We start from the raw sequence: 25,482 nt of genomic DNA on the forward strand, positions 1-25,482 counted from the left end.
TTAAAAATGAACATTTTAATGTTTTTATAAAGTCAATTATTGTATTTTTTTCTATCTTATGTTTTAATCTTACTTTAATAAAATGGTACTGTAGTCGTGCGGTAACCAAGTATGTTCGCGCACAATGGTATTCATTTGCTAAACATATGTAAACATACATGCAAGGTAAAAATAAAGGCTTTTAAATTGTCTGTAAGGCGTTCAACTAATGATACTCTAATTCCTCCTGAAGAAAGAAAATGAAAAAAATTAGTATAATTTATATATAAAAGAGTATTCTAATATTTATCTTGGTTTTTTCTCCTCTATCCGATGGCTTCGTTCATAGGAGGTAAGTATGCATCGTAATCAAATTATATTTTCATATACATTCTTGTCACGTTTCTGAATATTTGTCCTCTTTTTCACATTCCATGCTTAATTGAAATGTTAAATTCAGGTTAGTCATGAATGTATTTACAAACAAAAAGTTTATCAAACTAGGGAATGAAGAGTTGAAAAACCTAACATTACTTATTTCATTTATAAACGCCTGTTTAGAGTTGTCACGTACATCTATCTTCTAATAGTTAATACTTATGTAAAGAATAGTTTTAAAAATAATGTTATAGGCCTGTCATGTACTATGACAATATAATAGGTAATGAATTAATATAGTCTGGAAACACGTAACAAGACAATGATTGCTGAATTCATTGAAATGAGAAAAAGTACGATGAAAAGAAAGGGCTCAAACGAGACTGTAAAAAGGGAAAGAAACAGCTTTTCTCTAAAATATGAAATCGAAAAATTAATTCATTAACACATAAGTTCTTAGTTGCTATTTAATTTAAGAGTAACGGGTAATCAGTATAAAGTTAGGCCTCTTACAAGATATTTCAGAATAAGGTGACATTAAAGATCACTTTCTCACGAATAATATACATGCAATGTACCGTCGTAAAATGCAATAAGAAAAGAAACCTAAAAATGCTGTATAATAGAGCATTAACTTTATTTACGATTTTGAACGAAAGACCCTATTTGCAATCTATATTTTTAATGTTCTGTATCTCTTCTCTGCTTTCCTGCATATTCGTTCCCAGGCGGTAAGTATGCGAATTGGATCGAATTATGAATATCCGATATCTTTCATAATTATTTGGGATTTGTGTCCTTTTTTCTGATTCTTCCCCTGATCTTGGTTAACAGTCCATTAATAGGCAGCTTTGATTTTATTACTAATATCTGATATGGTTCATGAATGTTGGGGATTTTTCGGTTCGCTCTTTTTAATTTAGTAATGTGTATTATCGAAAACTTTTGACTGAGTAAACATTCATGATTTTGTCCAACTTACCAAAAAAAAAGTTTATCAAACTAGGGAATGTAGAGTTGAAAAACCTAACATTACTTATTTCATTCATAAACGCGTGTTTAGAGTTGGCATGTACATTTATCTTCTAATAGTTGATACTTATGTAAAGAATTGTTTTTAAAACAATGTTATAGACCTGTCATGTACTATGCCAATATAATAGGTAATGAATTAATAAAGTCTTGATACACGTAACAAGACAATGATTGCTGTAGTCATTGAAATGAGAAAAAGTACGATGAAAAGAAAGGACTCAAACGAGACTGTAAAAAGGGAAAGAAACAGCTTTCCTCTAAAATATGAAATCGAAAAATTAATTCATTAACACATAAGTTCTTAGTTGCTATTTAATTTAAGAGTAACGGGTAATCAGTATAAAGTTAGGCCTCTTACAAGATATTTCAGAATAAGGTGACATTAAAGATCATTTTCTCACGAATAATATACATGTAATGTACCGTCGTAAAATGCAATAAGAAAAGAAACCTAAAAGTGCTGTATAATAGAGCATTAACTTTATTTACGATTTTGAACGAAAGACCCTATTAGCAATCTATATGTGTAATGTTCTGTATCTCTTCTCTGCTTTCCTGCATATTCGTTCCCAGGCGGTAAGTATGCGAATTGGATCGAATTATGAATATCCGATATCTTTCATAATTATTTGGGATTTGTGTCCCCTTTTTTCTGATTCTTTCCCGATCTTGCTTAAAAGTCCATTAATAGGCACCTTTGATTATATCATTAATATCTGATATGGTTCATGAATGTTTGGGATTTTTCGGTTCGTTCTCATTAATTAAGTAATTTGAATTATCGAAAACTTTTGACTGAGTAAACGTTCATGACTACCACCTATACTTCAAGAATTCCAACCATCGGTTTTGAATTTTAACACTTTAATATTTCATTAAGTCAATTATTGTATTTTTATCTTACGTTTTAATTTTACTTTAATAAAATGGTATTGTAGTCGTGTGGTAACCAAGTATGTTCGCGCACAATGGTAAGTATTCATTTGCTTAACATTTGTAAACAGACATGCAAGGTAAGAAATAAAGGCATTTAAATCGTCTCTAAGGCTTCCACATAATTTGCTTTGATTTGATTTGATTTATTTATTTCTGTTTGATTTTGTTGTTGTTGCATTTTTACAAGTATATAACAAACAAAAATTACAAATTTACACATGACAAAAGAATATATGTAGAATAAAGTAAGATTGGCTGTAACTAATCGAAAACATCAACAAGGACGGTTGACAAAGTAAGCAAAGCTTGATAGTATGAATACCCTCAGAGGATACATAATAATACAAATATGGAGGAACAACATATTGGTAAAAGAGGAAAAAGACAGAAAAAAGAAGAAAAAAAGAAAAAAGGGATGCACTCTAATATTCACAGATTCATGTGGTAGTTAGATTTCATTTTGATATATAAAGATATTTATATTTATAAAAAAAAGAAGATAACCCCCTAATTTCTCCTGAAGATAGAAAATGAAAACAATTAGTATAATGTGTAGATAAAAGTGTATTCTAATATTTATATCTTTCTGTTTTCTTCTGCCCGTTTTCTCTGTCTATAGCATGTAAGTATGCATTTTAAACCGGAAGTTTAATTCCAGGTTATAAGTCATAACTAAGTGAGAAATATATATACAGAAAGGTTATCAAACTAGGGAATATAGAGTTAGAAAATCCCATATTTCTTTCTTTATTTGTAAACTCAAACAAAAACTTTATCAGTAATGTATTAGGCCTTTATCATGATATTGAAAAATGAGGTGACTTTTCAGTTCTTTTACCCATGAATATAATACATGTAATGTTTCGTCGTAAAGTGCATTAGGAAAAGAACTTGTTAAAGCGATGTGTAAAAGGGCGTTATCATTATTCAGGGTTTTGACAAAAGTGCCTTTTTGCACTGTATATATTTGTAATTTTCTTTATCTCTTCTCTGCTTCCCCCGATCTTCGTTCCTAGGCCGTAAGCATACGAAAGGGATCGAATTATGAATATTCGATATCTTTTAGAAATCTTCAGGGATTTGTCTCCGATTTTTCTTTTTAATTAAATATTGTGCATTATTAAAAAAAAAATTAAATAGGTAAACGTTCGTGAATGTATTCAAGCTAAATTTGACATAAAGCTTGGGCGTTTTAAAAATGCTACCACAAATTCATGATAACTTCGAAATATCAGTTTTTATTTAAACTTTTTTTAAACCTTCGGTAAGCATGCATATTCGTGCACAATGGTAAATATATGTTTGCTAAAAAATTGTAAACATACATTACAGGTAAACAAAAAAATGGCATGAAAAAAAATCTGTAAGGCTTCCTCCTGATGATCAACTTCTTCCACTTGAAGAAAAATAATTTAAAAAGATGAGTTTCATTTCCAGATAAGAGAGCATTCTAATATTTATATATTTATGTTTTCTTCTGCCCGTTTTCTCTGTCTCTAGTAAGTAAGTATGCATCTTAAACCCATTATAACTTCTTAAAAATTATGTTCATCTTTTTGCATATCTTTTTCTTGTGTTAATTTTTTTGTCATGGTTCAATGGAAGTTTAATTCCAGGTTATAGGTCTTAACTAAGTCAGAAATATATTAATGAACAGAAAGTTTATCAAGCTAGGGAATATTGACTTGGAAAAATCCCATATTTCTTTCTTTATTTGTAAACTCAAACAAAAACTTCATTAGTAATGTAAGGCCTTTATTATAATATTGAAAAATGTGGTGATTTTTTAGGTCTTTTACTCATATAATACATGTAATGTTTCGTCGTAAAGTGCATTAGGAAAAGAACTTGTAAAAGCAGTGTGTAAAAGGGTGTTATCATTATTCAGGGTATGGATTTCTTTTTTGTTTGCACTTTATGCTTTTACTCCAGGGACAGGTTTTCCCGTCCCTGGACAGCCCCAAATGTTGGCTGGCGTAGGCGATGATCTCGGGTCATCAATTGCCCTCACATTGAAGGAAAAAATTTGGCGGGGGGAGTTCATTGACTTAGGCGCTTTAATATCGCCATCCATGTCCGATCCTTCCGTCGACGAGGGGTTAACTCTAACTTTTTCCCCTGCGAGCGCTAATTTTCAGCTGCGGGCGCCAAACCGAAAAACAGCCATTACAGGCATACCACAGTGGACTAGTGCCATGCTAGTTTTTGTTTCGGTTTATGCCGAACGACACACACGTCGGGTACGGGAACTGTTAAAATATATCAGTATTGTGCGCACTGCCGCTAGCTGCGGCTATAATTGGTGCGACTACGATCTACAGTTCCGCCTGCGGCAAGCTCGGCAGCCGGAGCGTTCATGGGCCGTAGTAGACGCGGAGCTGTGGCTACTAGTCGCCACTGCCTACGCGCGGCCGGACAGCAGGGAGAATTTTCGTCCCTTCAGCGGGAGGCAATCTCAATTTCGCGGAGCTCAACGGCCAAGACAGCAACTACCAGGCCCCCGCCGCAATGGGCGCTCAGCACTTAAAGCTAAACTTTAGTACTGGTAATGCGATTGCATTGTGAAAGAAAAGGTGTGAAAGGATCAGAAACAGTTGATCATGTAGCATGTAAGTATCGGTGTGCACTGCAAGGTTCTGGAGTCATCAAAATCATAATAAATTTGACCGAGTCTTGGTAAAGTAACAAACACTCACATAGAAAGCTATATATGGGACAACACACATCGTGTCGGGGATGGTACTACCTTGGTTTCCTTGTCTTTCTATGCTCATTACTCAGCCAGTATACATTTTCTTCCAAAATTGTTTGGCACATGTCATTTATTTGTAATCTTGAACATTCAGTGTAAGTTTCGTTTGATTCTGTGAGAATTAATTTTTTTTTTTTTACCAGTACTGGAGTTTATCTTTAATCGGGACGGATACGGTAGCGCAACCGCGAGTCCGCGGGCCCAAGTTTGTTTCGCATTCAACGCCTCCGGCCGGTGCGGTAGGGGGCGAGGCTGCAGATATGCGCACAAATGCGATAGATGCGGAAATACATCCCATGGCTCCTTTGCCTGCAACCGCCCCCAACTTGCAGCTACCAAACCGAGCTCTAGCCCCAACCCCAATTAAGCTAAAGCCCATGCTACCCTTTCTTCATTCTTACACCAATCAGTCTGACGCAAAACGTCTAATTTCGGGATTTACGTACGGCTTTTCTCTGAGTTTTAAAGGCACCCGTGTACAAATGAGTTGTAAGAATCTCAAGTCTGCAATTCTTCATCATCAAATCATTATGCAAAAGATAGAGAAAGAGGTGCTACTTGGCAGAATCGTAGGCCCCTTTACCTCAATTCCATTTCCGAATTTTCGTTGTTCCCCCATCGGGGTTGTTCCAAAACGAACACCAGGCGAATTTCGATTAATACAACACTTATCCTCCCCTCGCGGCTCTTCTGTAAATGATAGCATAGATAAGGAGGAGTGCAACGTTTCTTACACTAGTTTCGACGAAGCGGTGTACATGATTGTTAAACTTGGTCTTAAGTCTTTTATGGGGAAAGCTGACATCAAGTCTGCCTTTAGATTACTGCCCGTGCATCCAGTTGATTTTGATTTGCTCGGTATGTGCATTGATGGAAAATTCTATTATGATAGGTGCATGCCCATGGGTTGCGCGATTTCGTGTGCAATGTTTGAGCGCTTTAGTTCCTTTCTCGAAGATTGTTGTCGGCGCATAGCTGTTACTGAACAAGTGCTGCATTACTTAGATGATTTCTTCTTTGCTGCTTCCTCATTCGAGGAATGCCAGCGCATCATGCTCTGCTTCCAAAATATGTGCAATGATTTCGGTGTGCCCTTAGCGCTGGAGAAAACCGAAGGCCCTACGAGAGTAATTACATATTTGGGTCTAGAGATTGATACAAGGCTATGTCAGGTAAAAGTTCCAGCTGATAAATTAGAAGCGCTACGTTGCATGATTCGCAGCTTTTCCACGAAGTCTAAGCTGACACTGCGCCAGCTACAATCGCTAATTGGGTCACTCAATTTTGTATGTAAGGCGGTTGGCCCAGGTAGGGCCTTTCTCAGGCGGCTGATAGACATGACTAGAGGGGTAAGTCTGCCCCATCATCGCATAAGGCTTACCAGTGGGGCTAAGGCTGACCTGGCAGCATGGGAAGCATTCTTAGAGCATTTTAATGGGACTGTTATGTTTGCTGACAATGTTTGGCGGGATAATAATTGCCTTCAATTCTATACAGACGCAGCGGCAAGCATTGGGCTAGGCATTTATTTCGAGGGATGCTGGGCTCAAGCTAAGTGGCCGGATTACGTCAGGGAGGCTAATTTCTCCATTGCCGTTCTAGAACTGCTTCCCATAGTTGTAGGCGTTCACTTATGGGGAGATCGGTTAAACTTAAATGGGAAGAGAGTAACTTTCTGGTCTGATAATCAATCGGTAGTTGCCGTCATTAACAAGCAATCGTCTAATTGCAAGATAATTATGCGGCTCATTCGCCACTTTGTAGTACTGTGTTTAAGGTGGAACATTTGGTTTAAGGCAATGTACGTTCCAGGCCATACCAATGAAATTGCCGATTCTCTGTCCCGCTTTCAGATGACCCGTTTTCGACATCTGGCCCCCAATGCCGAGCAACAAGGGACCCCCATTCCTACCCCTCTCTGGAGCAGCTTAGTCGGGAGCGTGCCGTCTTGTTAAGCTCTTCCAGAGCTCAGAACACTATGCGCACTTATCACACGGCATGGCAAACTTTTCAGCTGTTTCGGAGTAATTATAATTGTAATGCCTCTACTCCACCAACTATCGAGCAGGTTGCTCTTTTCATTTCTTACATGAGCTGGTCCAATTATTCAGCAAACACTATCTCTACATATATTTCAGCTCTGTCATTTCATGAGCGCAGTCATAATAGGGAAGATATAACTCAGAATTTTCCAATAAAGCGATTAGTTGAAGGCTGCCGTAGGCGTCATGCTCGCCTTGACGTGCGCTGCCCCATTACTATGCCCTTATTGCATAAATTAATCGCAACACTGCCATTAGTATGCCAAACGTCCTATCATACTAAACTTTTCACTGCAACATTTTTATTAGCGTTTTTCGGGTTTTTACGCATTGGTGAATTCACTTCTCAGGGTAGATCCATCCCCCTGTTGGAGGCGGACGTAATCGTCCGGGGGAATCCCCCACAGCGCAAAGTTAGTGTTAGAATTCGGTCTTCCAAAACGGATCAGCGGGGTAGGGGGTGCATCATCCTGCTTCCGGAAAGTAGGTCATTGTGCCCCGTTAAAGCAATTGTTGGGTATTTGGAAGCCCGTCCTCAACCCGTTCCCACTCCCGGTATTGACCAGGGGTTTGCATTTTTTAGGCAATTTGATGGTTCTCCCCTAACCCGGCAAGCTTTCAACAGGGTGCTACATAGGAGTATTTCATTTTTAGGTTTACCAGCTCACTATTACACGGCCCATTCATTCCGAATAGGAGCTGCTACGTCCGCTGCTATGGCGGGCTTTTCAGACTCCCACATTCAAAAAATGGGGAGATGGGTATCTGGGGCATACCGGGGTTATATCAGACTACCGGCAGGTGAAGTTTGAAAACTTCGGGGTGTTATAATTAGTCAGTACGTTGTTTTTTCAGCTTAATTTTGTTATGTTTTGAGTTAGACTGGTAGGGTGATGGGCGTCAGACCAAATCCAATGCATAATATACTAATAGTAACTAAATTTTGATTGCACTGAATTGGGGTGGTTTATTCCGAAGAATAACACACATTGCAAAAGTAATTTTGTTTATGGTAATGTTATGTAGAACATGTTACTGTCTGCGGGTTCTCCCTTTTCTCCATTATTTGAATCTGCAGAGTCTACGGATTTATCGAGCCAGACAAGGGATTCTACATCCATACGAGGCACCATCTGGGCCCTGGGGGATTTCATGGTGCAAGCGGCCGGTATCCATCTACCCGCCGACAGACATGAATTACCAGACAGAGACAGCGGGGTTAATAACAAGTTGCGCGGTCTTTAATTCGCCGATTTGGAGGACTGGTTGTTTCGCACCGTATGCACCTTTCTGGCAAGGGTACTTACTTCATTATTCATTTCGAACTTTTACGAGCTGCTTTTTTGGGAATACAGACGTTCAATTCCTCCCTACTGATCTTCGAACATTCGTCAGTACAAGTTAATTTCGGATCTGTATTGATCTGAAGTAGGAATGATTGTACATAATGTTGTCTGTTACGTTTATAGTACCTTTCGCAATTATGCAAAGGATGAGAATTTTTCATACCATCCGATTTCGGTGTGGCGGCGATCCATGTCTGAGCAGCCACGTCTCGTGTGGCAGAAAATTTTATAATTTTGACCGCCAAACCGCGGAATTATCTTTAATTTGCACATGTCGAACATACCAGTTTGCAAGAGAACAGGCTTCGAGCCAATGATGGGAAATCTTAATGCAATTAGTATTGTTTGCACCCCGTTTACACTTGGTTTGTAGGCTGAGGAGGACCATTAAGGCCTTTGATTTAGTTATCCTCAGTGTAGGCAATAAAGTGTTTATGTGAACGCTACGTGTCTCAGGCCAGAGAACTGCGTTGAGTTGGGATTATTTTATTATGTGAACGCTACGTGTCTCAGGCCAGAGAACTGCGTTGATTTGTTTTTATTATGTAACGCTACGTGTCTCAGGCCAGAGAACTGCGTTGATTTGTTTTTATTATGTGAACGCTACGTGTCTCAGGCCAGAGAACTGCGTTGATTTGGTTTTATTTTATTATGTGAACGCTACGTGTCTCAGCCCAGAGAACTGCGTTGATTTGGTTTTATTTTATTAGGTGAACGCTACGTGTCTCAGGCCAGAGAACTGCGTTGATTTGTTTTGATCTAAATTGCATGGGGGCATTTTAATGCAATTAGTATTTACACCCCGTTTACACTTTGCTTGTAGCGGAGGATGACCATTAAGGCATTTGCTTAGTTATCCTCAGTTTTAGGCAATAAAGTGTTTATGCGAACGCTACGTGTCTCAGGCCAGAGAACTGCGTCGATTTGTTTGTATTAGGGAACGCTACGTGTCTCAAGCCAGAGAACTGCGTTGATTTGTTTTTATTATTTGAACGCTATGTGTCTCAGGCCAGAGAACGGCTGTTCATTGTGAAGTTAACACACTATTTTAATTTGAATTATTTGTTATACCACAAGTCTAATGACGATGGAAAGTTTCTATATTACAACTAATAAATACCATGGCCAATTGCAAAACGAGTTGTCTATGTCCTTATTCTTTGTTCCAGGTAGATAGAACAATAATTAATTTTAACCAGCGCAGAGGAAGTTAAAATAGTTTATTGACAGCTACCTGGGACAAAGTTTATTTATGGGGGAGAGGAAGCTATGAATGTAATCCGATGATGCAATAAACCTTGGGCGGGGAAGAAACCAGTCGCCGTAATGTAAACATGCGGTCAGCTCTCAACTTTCCTCCTCTTTCCTCTCCCCAATTTGGACGATAATACCTCATTCAGTCCATGGTATTTCGAAGTTGTCACACTTAACAAATTTTCCCCACCATCCATCCCCATACTCCACCAAAAGGGGTCAGTGACTTTTCATGGTTACGATTATCTTTACACAGTTAGTAGTGGGAATTTGACGACAATCCACTCTCTCAAGGGCTATGCCTGGTCGCGTTTTAAATGATTACACGGGCCTTGCGGGGCTTTTTCCCGATCTTATTTCCCAGAACTCGAACTTTTCATTCGGTCTAATTTTGGTTATAACATCCTTTATTAAGAGTCTGGTTTTCGAGAGATCGGGTTTCACCCGCATTTGAGTTTTTAGTTGACAGTGTCGTCAAATTCCTGCCTTCATGTATTTGTTTCTTCAAATGGAATTTTATGATGTACATCACTTTCTACAATTCATTCTGTTGTTACTTATACGTAATTGGTATATTCACACCTCTTTGGGTACTTCCGTGACTGGACTTGTCATAAGGCAGAAAATTTTATAATTTTGACCGCCAAACCGCGGAATTATCTTTAATTTGCACATGTCGAACATACCAGTTTGCAAGAGAACAGGCTTCGAGCCAATGATGGGAAATCTTAATGCAATTAGTATTGTTTGCACCCCGTTTACACTTGGTTTGTAGGCTGAGGAGGACCATTAAGGCCTTTGATTTAGTTATCCTCAGTGTAGGCAATAAAGTGTTTATGTGAACGCTACGTGTCTCAGGCCAGAGAACTGCGTTGAGTTGGGATTATTTTATTATGTGAACGCTACGTGTCTCAGGCCAGAGAACTGCGTTGATTTGTTTTTATTATGTAACGCTACGTGTCTCAGGCCAGAGAACTGCGTTGATTTGTTTTTATTATGTGAACGCTACGTGTCTCAGGCCAGAGAACTGCGTTGATTTGGTTTTATTTTATTATGTGAACGCTACGTGTCTCAGCCCAGAGAACTGCGTTGATTTGGTTTTATTTTATTAGGTGAACGCTACGTGTCTCAGGCCAGAGAACTGCGTTGATTTGTTTTGATCTAAATTGCATGGGGGCATTTTAATGCAATTAGTATTTACACCCCGTTTACACTTTGCTTGTAGCGGAGGATGACCATTAAGGCATTTGCTTAGTTATCCTCAGTTTTAGGCAATAAAGTGTTTATGCGAACGCTACGTGTCTCAGGCCAGAGAACTGCGTCGATTTGTTTGTATTAGGGAACGCTACGTGTCTCAAGCCAGAGAACTGCGTTGATTTGTTTTTATTATTTGAACGCTATGTGTCTCAGGCCAGAGAACGGCTGTTCATTGTGAAGTTAACACACTATTTTAATTTGAATTATTTGTTATACCACAAGTCTAATGACGATGGAAAGTTTCTATATTACAACTAATAAATACCATGGCCAATTGCAAAACGAGTTGTCTATGTCCTTATTCTTTGTTCCAGGTAGATAGAACAATAATTATGAATATCCGATATCTTTCATACATGTTACTTATTTGCTATTTTTTTTCTTCCTCCGAGTTTCGTTTTCAGTCCATTAATATCTAACTTGGATCTAATTATGAATATCCGATAGCTTTTAGAAAACTTAGGGCTTTGTCTCCGATTTTTCGATTTAATATAGTTTTGTGTATTATTGACAACTTTTGACTAAGTAAACGTTCATGAGTAATTGTCCAGCTCACCACGATATAACGCTTGGGTGTTGCAGAAATGATACCATATATCATCGATAACCTCCCACTATTCGTTTTGAATTTAATATTAACATCTTTTATTAAGTCAAGGATTTTGTGTTGGTCATATGTATTGATCTTTGTTTGATGAACCGGTTTTGTAGTTCTAAATATATGTTTATTAACCGATTGTAAACATACATGCCAGGGAAAAATTAAGGCATTATAATTTTCATTAAGGCTTGTGGCCTATGATGTTCAACACATCTTTAAAGGAGAAAAAAAAATGAATAAGATGAGCATCATTTATATGTGTACTGTAATAGAATACATATATTTTTCTATTTTCGTCTGCCATTCGTCTTCAGTCGTAGAGAGTAAGTATAGCAATTACATTTTCTTTCTATATTCTAGACATTAATCTGGATCTTTTTCCTTGTATCCACATTTCATGCTTCATTGAAAAGCTAGACAGAGGTTGTAATTCATTATAGTTCATATGAACCAAAAGATTTTTCACAACAAGAATGGTAAATCTAAACATTTCTTATACTGCTCATTTGATTTGTTCCTTATGTGTACAATTGGTATTTAAATCCATCTCCTAATGGATGATATATACAGGTATAGAATCGATTTCGTTCACTTGTTGCATACTTCTTTTATTTGATGACTATCGGTTGTAAATAAGAATATAGTTTGGAAAAATGATTGCACAAAAACTGGACAGAAAAAGCCTTGAATGAATATTAATAAATCGAAACGTATTGTCTCACGCATAAGTGTTTTTTCTGCCTTGCGTTTTATACTTATAGTCTAATGGTAATGCTAGGTAGTTCACATGACGTTCAAAGTTAGTTGATCTTTTCTTTTTTAAATTTTTTTTTTGGTCAATTTATTGAAAGTAATGTAAAGTCATTCAGAGTTTGAGAAGAATGTATAAGAAGACATTAACGATTTGATAGAAATAAACTGTTTTGTATTGACTATCTCTAATATTCCTCATCTCTTATTTTGCTTTCAAGCCCCCGATCCTTCAGTGTTTCCAGACCGTAAGTGTGCAACTTGATCTAATGATGAATATCTGATACGTTTATTAAAATTTCGGGGATTTATTTCATGTAACTATTTGGGGAAGGGAGGGGAGGGAGGGAGGTGTGGGGGGGGGGGGGGGGGGGGGTAAGAGGACACTTCTTTTTTTGTTTGGGTCTCAAAATTTGAAAATTTGACATTTTGCTCCGTTGGGGGGGGGGGGGAGGTCAGCTTTTTTAAGTCAGCCATTGTCAAATTTTTTTGTTCATATGTTTTTGATTGAACAAAAAAAATCACAAAGGGGGGAGGTGGTTTGCTTCACAATACACACATACAAAAACTGAAGGGGGTTTAACCCCCCAACCCCCTCCCTCTTACGCGCCTGATGAGAGTGTACATGCAATTGCAAATCCTCTCTACAGAAGAAAATATTTAAGCTGATATTTTGATTATAATTTACGTACATGAAACTCCCATCAAACAGAGCAAAATACTTTTCTGGTGATTGGTACAATTTGAATTTCAATATCCAGGAACAGACGTGGCAAGCAAGACGATCCATCCTTTTAGAGGGGGCACTATCCAACTACCGCACCATGGAATCAGCCTCTGCATACCCGTATTGGCGCTGCAAAAGGAGTGTGAGATTACTCTTAAGGTAATTTGTAAAATTCTTCCCGACACTTCCACCCTTTCTCTCTTTATACCTGCCTTAATGCGCGCTCTTATGGCACGAATGAGAGATGGTCCCCCTCTCTCTCTTCATACTTATCTGGGCTCTACAATATGATTTCATAAATTACCATAAAGGTAAGGCGTATTCAAGATCATAGTATCAGGGTGGAGGTGCTTTTATCACTTGGATCTGGGGGGAAAACAAGAATAAATAGTTTGTGCAGAAAAAGTTCGTGATGACCCTCGTACTATAGCAATAATTAATATACACCATTGTCATAAAAAGGCTGGCATTAAAATGCCCCCCCCCCCCAACTCCGGAAACGGAGGGACCGCATTCATGTTCCCCAAATCTCCGGCTCGTAACAAATAAAACGATCTGCTCGTATTGACTTTACACACCGGACTTATTGGAGGAGCTGAAAAGGCTCGTAACAAAGAAAACAAATCTACCCGTATTGACTTTACGCACCGGACTTAATATGGGAGACGCTAAAGAGGGAGGGAACATGCAAATGCCTTTTTAATTTTAACAACAACAATAATTATACAGTAGACTTGCGGGTGCATCATGTAAGAGAGAGAGAGAGAGAGAGGATTGAGGAGTCCTGAAAAGGACAATTTGTGTAGTCTTGAAGAAAAAGTTGGCTATCTTTCTTAGATTACCTTTTTAGGACTCCTCAATCCACTCTCTCACACATGGTGCACCCTCAAGCCTACTGTATTTCTACCTCACCATGCAAGCCGATACTTACAAGCAGCATCTAACAATAATTTAGTTCATTCTTCTGATTTAGTCCGATGAGGGCAAGACGTAAAGCTTTAGTGATGTCTGTGTTCGCTCCTATTTTTCATTCCTGTAGTACCCATCATTTGTTTTTGTTTGATAATGTTTTAATTAATTTAGACACTTCATATTTTGATAAGCCTACTAAAAAAAGAGTGTAAGATTGAATAGAAATAGTAAGTTCATACACCCGATTTGTTGCCATTTAACTCAGGTTCTAGCACAGCCGTCAGGTGTCCTTTTCGCAGAGAATGAAGCTCTTGTCTCCCCTGGTGTAGTGTGTGAACCTTCGGGAACCACGTTTGAGAGCCCATTGAAGTTGGTCATCCCCCACTGTGCGGTGTTAACAGACCCCTCCAAGGCCAAAGTCATCCTATACTTCACTCATGGAGATACACAAGGTGAGTGTATCTATAAAGTGTGAAAGCAATAAAACACATTGTGTGGAACTGATGATAATTAAGTGTGAAGAGGTGTGGAAACTTTGTAAACAAAATATAAACATATGTAGCATAGAGGGAGATTTGGATTACTGTGGATAATAGGGAAGAACAGAGGGGGTTGAACAATGGGAACAATTCCTGGAGACACAACGTTTGGAAACAGTTGCAAAACACTGTGGAGACACTAAGAAATCATTGTGAAGAGGGTGAAAACAACGTTTGTAAACAATAAGAAAACAATGTAGAGACACTTAAAACGTTTTGCAAACGTAATGGGGATACACTGCAGGCAGCAGCATGATCCCTTGTATCATCATTATATATATTTAATAATAATCTGATGAAGATGAGTGTTTTTATTCAATGTCCCTCTTCTTTAATACCTCTTTTTCTCCCTCTCTCTTTGTCCGTTTACATCTTCCGCACTTTTGCAGTCACCAAGAAAGAACTGTCATCAACCGGAATACCTAGATGCGTAGTAAGAAAAGATGACCTTGATGTCTACATTGACCATTTCTCAATTTGTGAAATGTTCATGGTCATTTCCGACTACCTAATTGGGAAACGTGTCGCTACAACGCCCTACCTCCCAAAATCAATGAGTCGCCACCAACCGCAATACTGCCATCTACGTCTGTACAATGATACTCCTGGTCTTGACGATGTGAGTAATTTGCCAACATTTATGACAATGTGACAAATATGAATTCAGGATAAATCAAAAATATCAAAGGCTGTTAAAAAGAAAATGGGTGAAGTTGTGGAAGGGGCTTCTTTTTCATTTATGTTGTTTTGTCCACTTTATGTTGGCTTCTATTCCCTCTCCCATTCTCGCTCATGATCTATCATTGTTATCCTCACTATTAGTAGAAGTAGTAGTAGTATTTATAATTATTATTATTATTGTAATTATCATCAGTATCATTATTATTATCATCATCAGTATTATTACTATTAGTATTATTATTATTATCAATATCATCATCATCATCATCATTATGTTCTTATATTTCTGTATAGGTAGGGAAAATGAATGAAGCCCCTTGCCCCTGTACGCACTTGTTTTCAAATACCTATATTACTGCCATGGAACTATTTGCATATTATAAGCATATATATATATATATATATACTACTGTATATGAAAATATTCCGTTACATGGTATTTCGAATTAATTATTTAAGCATATCCGTAAGTCGCTTGGGGCCTGTACTCCAAATTAAGCGCTTTATATTTTCCGATGTATTATCATTAACTTCAAGCAGCTCTGTGTGGACGAAATATCGTTTTACAGAAATGTATCAAACGCCTTTTTTGCTATGTCTTTTTTTCATTTCTTACACATGTATATAAATATATAGGGTGGTATTCCGGTAGCGCGTACTAAGTTAACGCGTACTCAGTTAGTCCACACTTTTGTGGAGTGCCTGTTGCCAACTCATTTACCCTGTACAGATTGTTTCAATCCTTCAATGAAAAGTTTCCAAAAAAATAATTTGGCAATGAGATGAGAAGAAAAAGATAATATGAGTATAAAATGAATTTCAACGAAGTCTTGGGTAGATTATCCTTGTCATGAATATTAAAGGAGGAAGATAAAACCTAGCATTCCACAGAAGTGTGAACTAAAATTCTTGTTTAGTGTGGACTTTAAATAGTCCCGGCTTAACTTATGAGAATACCACCCATATAGTTTAAAACTAAATTATTTATACCTTAAACAATCTTCTTCTTTTTTTTCCGTAAAATATGTGAACTATTTTTTTGTCCCAATTTATATCTCTTGAGGCTGTAACATATTAGAGCTTACATACCAACGTATTCAAGAAAGGCCCTTATTTAAAGATAAACTCCAGTACTGGTAAAAAAAAAAAAAAACAATTCTCACAGAATCAAACGAAACTTACACTGAATGTTCAAGATTACAAATAAATGACATGTGCCAAACAATTTTGGAAGAAAATGTATACTGGCTGAGTAATGAGCATAGAAAGACAAGGAAATCAAGGTAGTACTAGCCCCGACACCATGTGTGTTGTCCCATATATAGCTTTCTATGTGAGTGCTTGTTACTTTACCAAGACTCGGTCAAATTTATTATGATTTTGATGACTCCAGAACCTTGCAGTGCACACCAATACTTACATGCCACATGATCAACTGTTTCATATCCTTTCCACACCTTTTCTTTCACAATGCAATCGCATTACCAGTACTAAAGTTTATCTTTAATCAGTCCACCTCTCATTCTTCAATGACATACCTGACAAAAGTATTAAGTTTACTAGATATATGAATAATTTAGATGCATCCTTTTTCAAATTAGAGGGAAACTATTTCAAAAGGAAATGCAGGATAACACATTCAACGGTTTTTCTCCCGTCCTTTTTTCAACTTTCTATTCCTTTGCTGTACAAAATTGAAATAATTAGCTGATCGAAAAAGAAGAAAACAAACTCGATTATCGCAAGATGGCTTCGACACAGAAAATGTTCGTGCTCTGGGAGAAAGGCGAACTCAAGATCAGATGCGAGGTGGACAGCGGTCATGTCACCGAGAACGAAAAGGTATGTAAACAATTTATACACTGGCGATTTTCAGAACGCATGGTTTAAAATGCGGAGAAATCGCGTTATATTATCAAGGAGGTTGATGGGGTGGGGGGGGGGGGGGGGTGAGAAGAACGAATAATTGACCAATCATCACTATAATATTCGGATTCTTAGTCCTTTCTCCTTGGTATTCTCTAATGTTTGCACTTAATGTTCTTCACTCATTTCCCCCAAAATTAATGTCATACCAATGCACATATTTCATTTCATACCAACAAATCTTTGTCTTCATCGTGGCCAAAATAAGAGTATCGGGCAACTAGGTAGTTCACTTACTAATGTAGTTAATTACCCAGTTGCCCGATTCTTATTTATCATGTTTTCGTACAATGCGATCCCTAAAGGAGTAAAGGGTATAAATTTAACTTAATATCTTCGACTTTGTTTAATTTGGGAAATTAAATTTACAAAAGTAATCCAAGCGTGATTTCTACATGCAATTCAAAAGGCTATTTGAATCACTCTTTGGTTGATTTCTTTAAATTAATTCCCCATGTTTGTTTTATTAATTTTGTGTGTGCTTTTCCATCTCACAAATACAGACCGTATCGCTAGATGACATCTATAGATTGGATCGAAAGGTTGTCAGTTTTGTAGTGAAAGCGACCGGGAATGCCGATGTACATTTCAAGTTCAACTTTCATCCTCATTGTGACGAGGGACATGCATTCAAAGCGGAATTCTCAGGTTCGTTGTTGGGTTTCTTTGCATAAACATTACTATGATGGTAATTTCCATTGAAACGTAGATTTGATTAGCTTTTGGGTGATGTTGCCATGGTAGTTTATATTGATGGCAAAGTTACCATCAATGGTAATATTTATGCAGTGGGGCCCTTTTGTGTACCTGCATTGGTGCTAGCGTGTGTACATGTGTGCGTAGGATTTTGTGTTCTCTTTCTTTCTTTTAAAGTGTTTTCCTTTTCTTTTCTTATAATCTGAATAGTATTTACTGTTGTTGACAATTCTTTGATAAACTGTTATTATATATAGACAGATGTTGTTCTCACCCCCCCCCCCAGTTTACACACACACACACGCACACACACAAATACACACACACTCTCTCTCTCTCTCTCTATCTCATTTTAGTGAAGTACGCTGTAGTGAAGTCCCCGTTTATTTGTTGTGTCTTTACTTCATAATTGTCTTACCTGTTTATATGACATCTGGTCACTTTTTCAACCTATTTAATGAAAAACAAAGAATTAAAACAATAACTTTTGCTTTTCCAGTATTTGAATACGAATTGTATAGCATAGCAAACAACAAAATATCCTGAGTAGCGACCTGTATTGTTTATGAGTTTTGTGTAAAAAAATGTTGTTCATTTATAACGTTTAGAATAATTTCCCTTTTTGTAGCCAAGTTTGCGACGATATAAATTTTCCGTGGCACATTAAGTCTGTTTATAAAAAGCCTACCCTATTTTATTTATCTATTTATCTATTCATTTATATGTCTCAATGCAGATGGTGGTGAAGCTCCTATCTTGTAAGTATTTATCGAGACACTAAAAATAGCTTTCCGTGATGACATTAAAAATGAGCACAACTTTTAATAACAAAAAATAACATCTCCCAAATGTTGCACATCTGCCCATGAACGTGAACAATTGGATAATGTTATGTTGTAGCTTGACTTCACTACTTATTCATAAGATAAGCTCTCGTTAAAGGAACCTTTCGGCAGCATCTTTGGTTGTCGCTTTCCCACCGTGGACAATCAGAGAGGGAGAACTGATACTCCCTACGAAGTACACAACTTTTGAACCTTTTTCGCTGTCAGTCCAATATATTACCTTTGTATTTATTTACACTGATATATTTACTATTTTATGTGCGGTATCCGAATGCGTAACACAGATGATAGTGTCGGGAGTGTCACGTATGACAGACATGAGCGCTAAATAAGAACCCACTATTATCATTATTATTAAGTTCAATTGACCCTTGTGAATGAAATTACCCTTGCCCATTTCCAATCGAATCGGTGATATTTTCACATGCCATGTTGTTATACCATACATTTATCCTATACTTTGTGCAATAACGAATGAGTCACCTAGCAATATTGAGGGTTGTTCAGGCAACGCAGAATCACGAGTCAAAGTTAAAAATAACCTCGCCTTAGCTCAAGGTGTTGTAGTTTTGGTTTTATAAGTAATTTTGATTGTTATCTATCCATGGTTGATTTAGTAAAGTTTCCCGATCAATTTAACACTTCCAATATACAACGGTTTAACTGAAAGTAGGGATAATACTCCACAGAGAGCAACCAACTCAATACATTTCGTTTTTTTCCAGACAAGTACCTTCCATCACAACTTCAAAGGAACCAGAGGGGGCCGCAGCGTCGCATACAGAGCCACCGTCGTCTTCGCAGAGAAAAGATCGAGTCCGATCAGAGTAAGTCATAATAAAAGTACAAAGATTTGCAAGGTGAAAATCCAGAACTTGTTTAAGGGCAGGATAGTGTGAAAATAAAGTTAATTGTTAAAACATATTGCTCCGATTGTCTCATTTTCGCTCGCGTGAACATTGCCAGCACAAACCACTGACCTCTACCTCTTACACGGATCATCGCACATTCCCATTCACTATACGTTACGTACTAAAAGGCTGTATTGTCTGACCGTTCATGAATATTCATGTTTTTGCTAAACTCGGCAAAATGTTTGCTTTTACTAAATGGAAAAATTACGGTGGGGGGTTGGATGAAATGGACAAAACGAAATAGGCAGAAGTGATCTATGATAATTCATGCTTTTTATGTTTCGTGTGCTCGACCTATAATCTTCAAATCGCTTGGTAAACTGAGTCCAAAGTTAGACTTGTTTCACATGTGTATTATAGGCAATGACGAGCTTGCAACCTATTTTGAAAAATTACGGTGGGTGAACTTTCAAAAGTCAATGAGACATGAGGGCTCCAATGAAAGAGCTAGTGATAACGTACGTCGGGGTGGATGTGCTTTTCGTTTAAACAAAAAATGAATTTTTAACGATTTTTTAAAAAAAACGTCCATAGGCTAACATGTTAGGCTGCTGAATCTGACCATGCTCTGACGATAGGGGGCGTTGTGAAATGAGACTAAACGGAGCCATATGTATTCCAAAAGCATTTTGAAAAAATAGTATTAGTTTTAAAAATACTTTTTAATGGCAACGGCAATGTTTTGCTCACCCGATTTTGCGTGTAAAAAATAAGTGTTTAATTTTGTTCACTCGTATAGACCATACCACATAGTCTTTTGATCTGAAGCTTTGCACAAACGTTCATATACTCATGTTGCTGCTACATAATGTATAATAGCAAATCAGTCAGATTAGGCCTAGTCCTAACGGTATTACCAAAACATTTTCAGTGACCCATTTAATGCATGTGGTTCAAGAGGGGTAAATATGCCCTAAACTCCTTGTCCAAAGATGTTGAAACCAGGCACCATTGGGATGAGAGTGAAGAACCTGCATAAAGATAACACAGTACTCACACTAATAACCCATATTTCCTAGCCGACAACGAGATCAGAAGGAGAACTTTATTTAATTGCAGTTAGTTCCAGAGTGTAGAACAAAACCGAGGTATCAAAAGACCGGCATAAAGACAGGTCTCGAGATATCCCAACATAATTCTTGGACTAATATGACTCTTTAAACAGACATGTGAAAAAAAAGTATTACCTCGTATTAGGTATGCAGATGGATATGGTCTCTTTGCTAAAGCTTTGTTTAATTGAAAATTTCGATGAACAATCGAAATAATTGGTAATGGCGATTATAACTAAAAAGTAATGTTAAACTTCAGTTTGCAGAAACAGCTTTCAACTGTTTGGGGGTGTTTCTAATATACACACAATGCAAAATATGGTGACTATTTTTGTTATTGCAATGTAAGGATAGTTTCACCCTTGTGAAAGAATATCTAAATTTAGATATTTATTCTTTTTTTCTAAGCGCGTAGATGTAATGAAAAGGGAAGGCGAGTTGTGATTTACTATCACATAGCATCCACCATGCTCACGTACTCTTGAGATCCCCCTCATATTTTTTCCCGCAAGGCTACCAGCTAACCCAATACGGTTGGACGACATACTTCTGTACGATATCGCCGAAGAAATCGAGACTGATGAACACCTTGAAAGGTTAATGCACACTCTGGAAGTCACACAGGGTTCACAGTCACGGTATCACGAGATCAACAGGTTGGAAGGTCGCCTTACGGCAAGAGGAACCCGTCAGATGCTGATGGATTGGAGGGCCAGAACAGCAGTCGTAGATCAACGGGACGGGCTGAAGGACGCCTTCACCAGGGCTGGGCTGTTGGACCTGAGGGACAGATTCTTCCCAGGCTAGAAAGAAGAGAGCAAAAAAGAAGAATGTGATGGGAAAAAAAGTTTGTTATATCACATGACTTAAGTTCGTCATACCATCTATGTAGCACGGTAATTTAATGTTCTGAAATAACTGTTTTTCAGCGTCATACTGTCAATACTCGAAATTCGAAATCCAGCAATCCTAAAGATAATGGTATGTTCACTCTGTCGTCCGATTCTCGATTATGTTTGGTTTTTTGTCAAAAGAACCACATTAAATCATAATAAGCTGTGCACAGACACTATACTAGATTATTTTCTTTAAAAGGTGCAAAGTCTCCGTCAAATCATGAGCGACTATATATATACAACAGAATTGTTTATTTGTCCATCTGTTTTGTAGTGAAATATTATTTACTTACAGCACCTTCCCGAGCCAAATTGACTGATATTACATGTTTCTGTTTTAATAACGAAATCGATTTAAATACTCTTGTCTACTTAGGAAATACAAAATGATAATAAGCTGGTATCAGTAAAAGTATTTGCAATATTTATATTTAGGGCGCATGTATAACCAAACATTTTTCGTAAAGTAAAATAAAAATGACTGATTTGTTGTTCAGATAAAATGGGAGATGACGTCGCAAGATACATCACAGAGCTGGCAATTTGTGTTTGATTGATCGAAACTTTAAAAATGCGTAGCTTTCTAAAAAAAAAAAAAAAGTCGGATTTTTGCTCAAACTTTAAAGGCAGGCTTTACTACTTCAGCTAGAAGGGATTAGACCACACAGCGAGCCAGCGAAGTCACTGTGACAGTTGGGTATCTCATTAACTCAGCTCTCATTTAACATAAGAAAAAGAGGATCATGGGGGACCAACAGGCACCGATTGGGGAAGTTTTCTATATAGAGGGAGCAAGTAGCTACAAGTAGGACTATTCCCTCTCATTTGTCCTTCTATACATAAAATCAGGGCGTACATTCCCTTTAAGCACAATTCTTCATTTTTGTGAAACTTTTCCGTTCTTTAGCTACCTACTTCATTCATACTTTTGTCAGATAAGCCATTTGAAAATGTCTTACACTGTCATCTTCCCGATATGCCCACTACAGTACAATAATATTTTGAGCAATCTCTTATTTTGTATTCCTACCACATTCTTTACATTCTTCTGGTAAATTTCTGTTTGTAAAAACATATAAATAATTTGTATATTTTCGGTGGAGGATATAGATTTGTGTAGTAACAACAACCAATGAGGAGAGGCCTTAAGAAATTAATATTTCTTTGAGGCAATCCCCATGCATCGGTTGTTGTTTTCGTTTATATTTGTATCGTTATAATAATCATCATTTTTGTATTCTTTCATTGGCTATGTATGTTATTGTTTTGTTGTTGCTGTGAACCTGGAAATTGAATAAATAGATAAATGCCATGAATCTGGAGGATATTAGGCTCTCCGGACCTCAAAGAAGAAGAAGAAGAGATAAAAGAGTAAGGTTAATACTTGTATTGATTATACTACATTATAAAATTATCACGTTCGTTATAATATGTTTATATATTAATGTTACTTACAGTATGTCATGAAGCTATGGTTCTTTGCTTATTTCTACTATACCTTACGTTTACATATTCTTTTTTTATTAATGTATTGTATTTAGAAAATTAAACCAATAGAACAAAATAAAATTGAAATTTAATGAGGAATGCCAAAAAAATATGTTTAATTCTTATAAATAACGGATAATGTTATGTTACTTGTACGTGTATGCTAAGCATTTCCTTAATAAAATTGTATATGTTCTTACGTATTGAAAATACTTGAAAATCTTGTACGTTAGCTTTCTTTTTCTTTATAAAAAAGCAAGAGTCGAGAACATTTGATTTAATGTAAGGCTAATTGTATGTAACTGTTAAGCATTTCCTGAATTCAATTGTAAATTTTATTACGAATTTAAACAGTGTTAACTTGTACGTTATTTTTCTTTGTATTTCTAAACAAATACAAGAGTCGAGAACATTTGATTTATTGTAAGGCTAATTGCATGTAGCTGTTAAGCATTTTCTAAATTAAATTGTAAATGTTTTTTTCACTTATTTAAACTGTGTTAAGTTGTACTTTATTTTTCTCATAATTTCTTGAAAATGTGCATGAGTTGAGAACATTTGATTTAGTGTAAGGTAAATTGAATGTGTCTGTTAAGCATTTTCTAAATAAAATGTTACATTGTTGACGTATTCAAACTGTGTTAACTTGTAAATTTAATTTCTTTTTATTTCTAACAAAATGAAGGAGTCTACAACGTTTGATTTCAAACTTGTTGTCAATTGACAGAGAAGAAATTTTAAGAAAAACAAATCAAAAATACGGATAAGATGAGGCTTACATTCAGCAAATGAAATTTCTGTATAAAGCCATTTTCGAAAACGAATTTAATACGAATTATTCCATTCACCTTTCACGAGGAAAAGAAAAGAATGCAAATTAAAAAAATGACATGCTGTGATATTTCAATTATGCGAGAGTGTATATTTTGCGTAGCGCCCTCATCTGCACACACACACATAGGCACAATTCTGATAAAACAAAACGCGTAACAAACACATTATTTATTTCTCCAAAACAGCGATGTGTAGCCTGTTATTGCAAAAAAGAAAAAAGAAAATATAGAGAAAGTTCTAATCGTATTATTTGTTAATCATAAGCATTTACATTCTATATTTCATATCAAAAATTCTAAACTACTTGTTAAAGGTATTACAAAGTTTTGGGAAATTTTGAAAAAGTGGGTGGATAGTGATTCTTTACAATTTTGATATATTTTGATGCCCCTGTGGATATATTAAAAGCACTAGAAATGTTAGCCCTTAAAACACTTCTGCTTTCGAGACAAATTGAATATAAAGATTTACCGGTGCTCCCGGTAAATTTTGATAAATTTCAAATAGCTCCTACGGCCGTACAATGGTAGCTGCGACCATGAAAATCTCAGAATATGTAGTTGTGGTATATAATTTCCGAACGGGAATAGCTTATCGGCCGATTTTAGTCAAAAACATTGTTCAAAAGCTTAATTAATATCTTGACCTTGAGAGGGAGCTATACGACTTAAAGTGTTTATTGTTTACAATTTCATAACTTTAGAGTCGATTTCGACCGCTACAACGATCAGTGAATATAGTAGGATCGCATATGCTTCCAATATGTTCATTTGAACAAAATTCACGACCCCATACCAAAACTATGTATTCCCTTTAAATGAATGACTGTCCAAACATTTGAACAATTCCTTTTTGCAGTTTCAGAATGTGAAAATGAAATTGTTCTTGCTAAAATTTCTGTTGTTACACTCATTCTTAAAAATGTATGGAATTATATCAGACTACGCATTGGGGAAATCGAAAAAGAGACTTCATGGCAAATTTATATTGATATGTTCGGTTGGAACTGAAGGCGGATCCCCTACCAGTTATTCAGAGCTATCTATAGGATTATACAGTGTTTTGGTCTACTTGGATTCAGTAGGACACGACATGTAGAGGTCCCGTGGTTGAGTGGATACGTCGTCGGACTGTGGATCACATGGTTTGCGGTTCGAGTCCCTCCATGGCAATAGTGTCGTTTGACGCGAGATGCTCATCAATATTTGCCACTCCCAACCCAAGTGATACATGAGTACCGATTGCACAGATTGCCTGAAATGCTGTGAGCACCAAAAACGGTAGCATTGCAAAGCCAGGGTAATATTGGGGCACCTTGAGTACCTTGCGTGGTGGATATGTGAGCTATAAAAACTATCCAATATAATTATTACATTATAATTATTAAGTATAATATTTGTTCTTTTCTTGCCCAAAGGAGCATTCGCTATGTTGTGCCCAACTTTACTGAAAATGGGATAGCCATGCTGCTGTTATTACTAAAAAAGGTTATCATTATTAAAGAAAAACGACCCTTTTTTCATAAAAACAGGGATGTACCGATGGAGGGAAAATCACTCGTACACGAAGAGTTGTACAACGCGCTATCCAAACAGCTAGCCTCTACAAAAGACCTGAAAGGCCTTCAAAGGATAGGAGGCCT

The 25,482-nt window shown here is 36.8% G+C and overlaps 1 protein-coding gene across 1 annotated transcript; it reads left to right on the forward strand.

Annotated features, from left to right (window-relative positions):
- The first annotated feature begins 312 nt into the window (after positions 1-312).
- On the forward strand, positions 313-21,481 carry LOC115922328. The gene is made up of 10 exons (XM_030981131.1): positions 313-331; positions 12,552-12,578; positions 13,092-13,216; positions 14,235-14,421; positions 14,898-15,127; positions 16,897-17,031; positions 17,619-17,763; positions 18,548-18,569; positions 19,382-19,483; positions 21,135-21,481. Exons 1-10 carry the CDS (start codon positions 313-315, stop codon positions 21,427-21,429), a joined length of 1,287 nt encoding a protein of 428 aa, XP_030836991.1. The 3' UTR covers positions 21,430-21,481.
- Positions 21,482-25,482: the final 4,001 nt, after the last annotated feature.

The sequence above is a fragment of the Strongylocentrotus purpuratus genome, unplaced genomic scaffold, assembly GCF_000002235.5.
Source record: "Strongylocentrotus purpuratus isolate Spur 01 unplaced genomic scaffold, Spur_5.0 spur5_contig_821, whole genome shotgun sequence".
NCBI classification, from domain to species: Eukaryota; Metazoa; Echinodermata; class Echinoidea; order Camarodonta; family Strongylocentrotidae; genus Strongylocentrotus; species Strongylocentrotus purpuratus.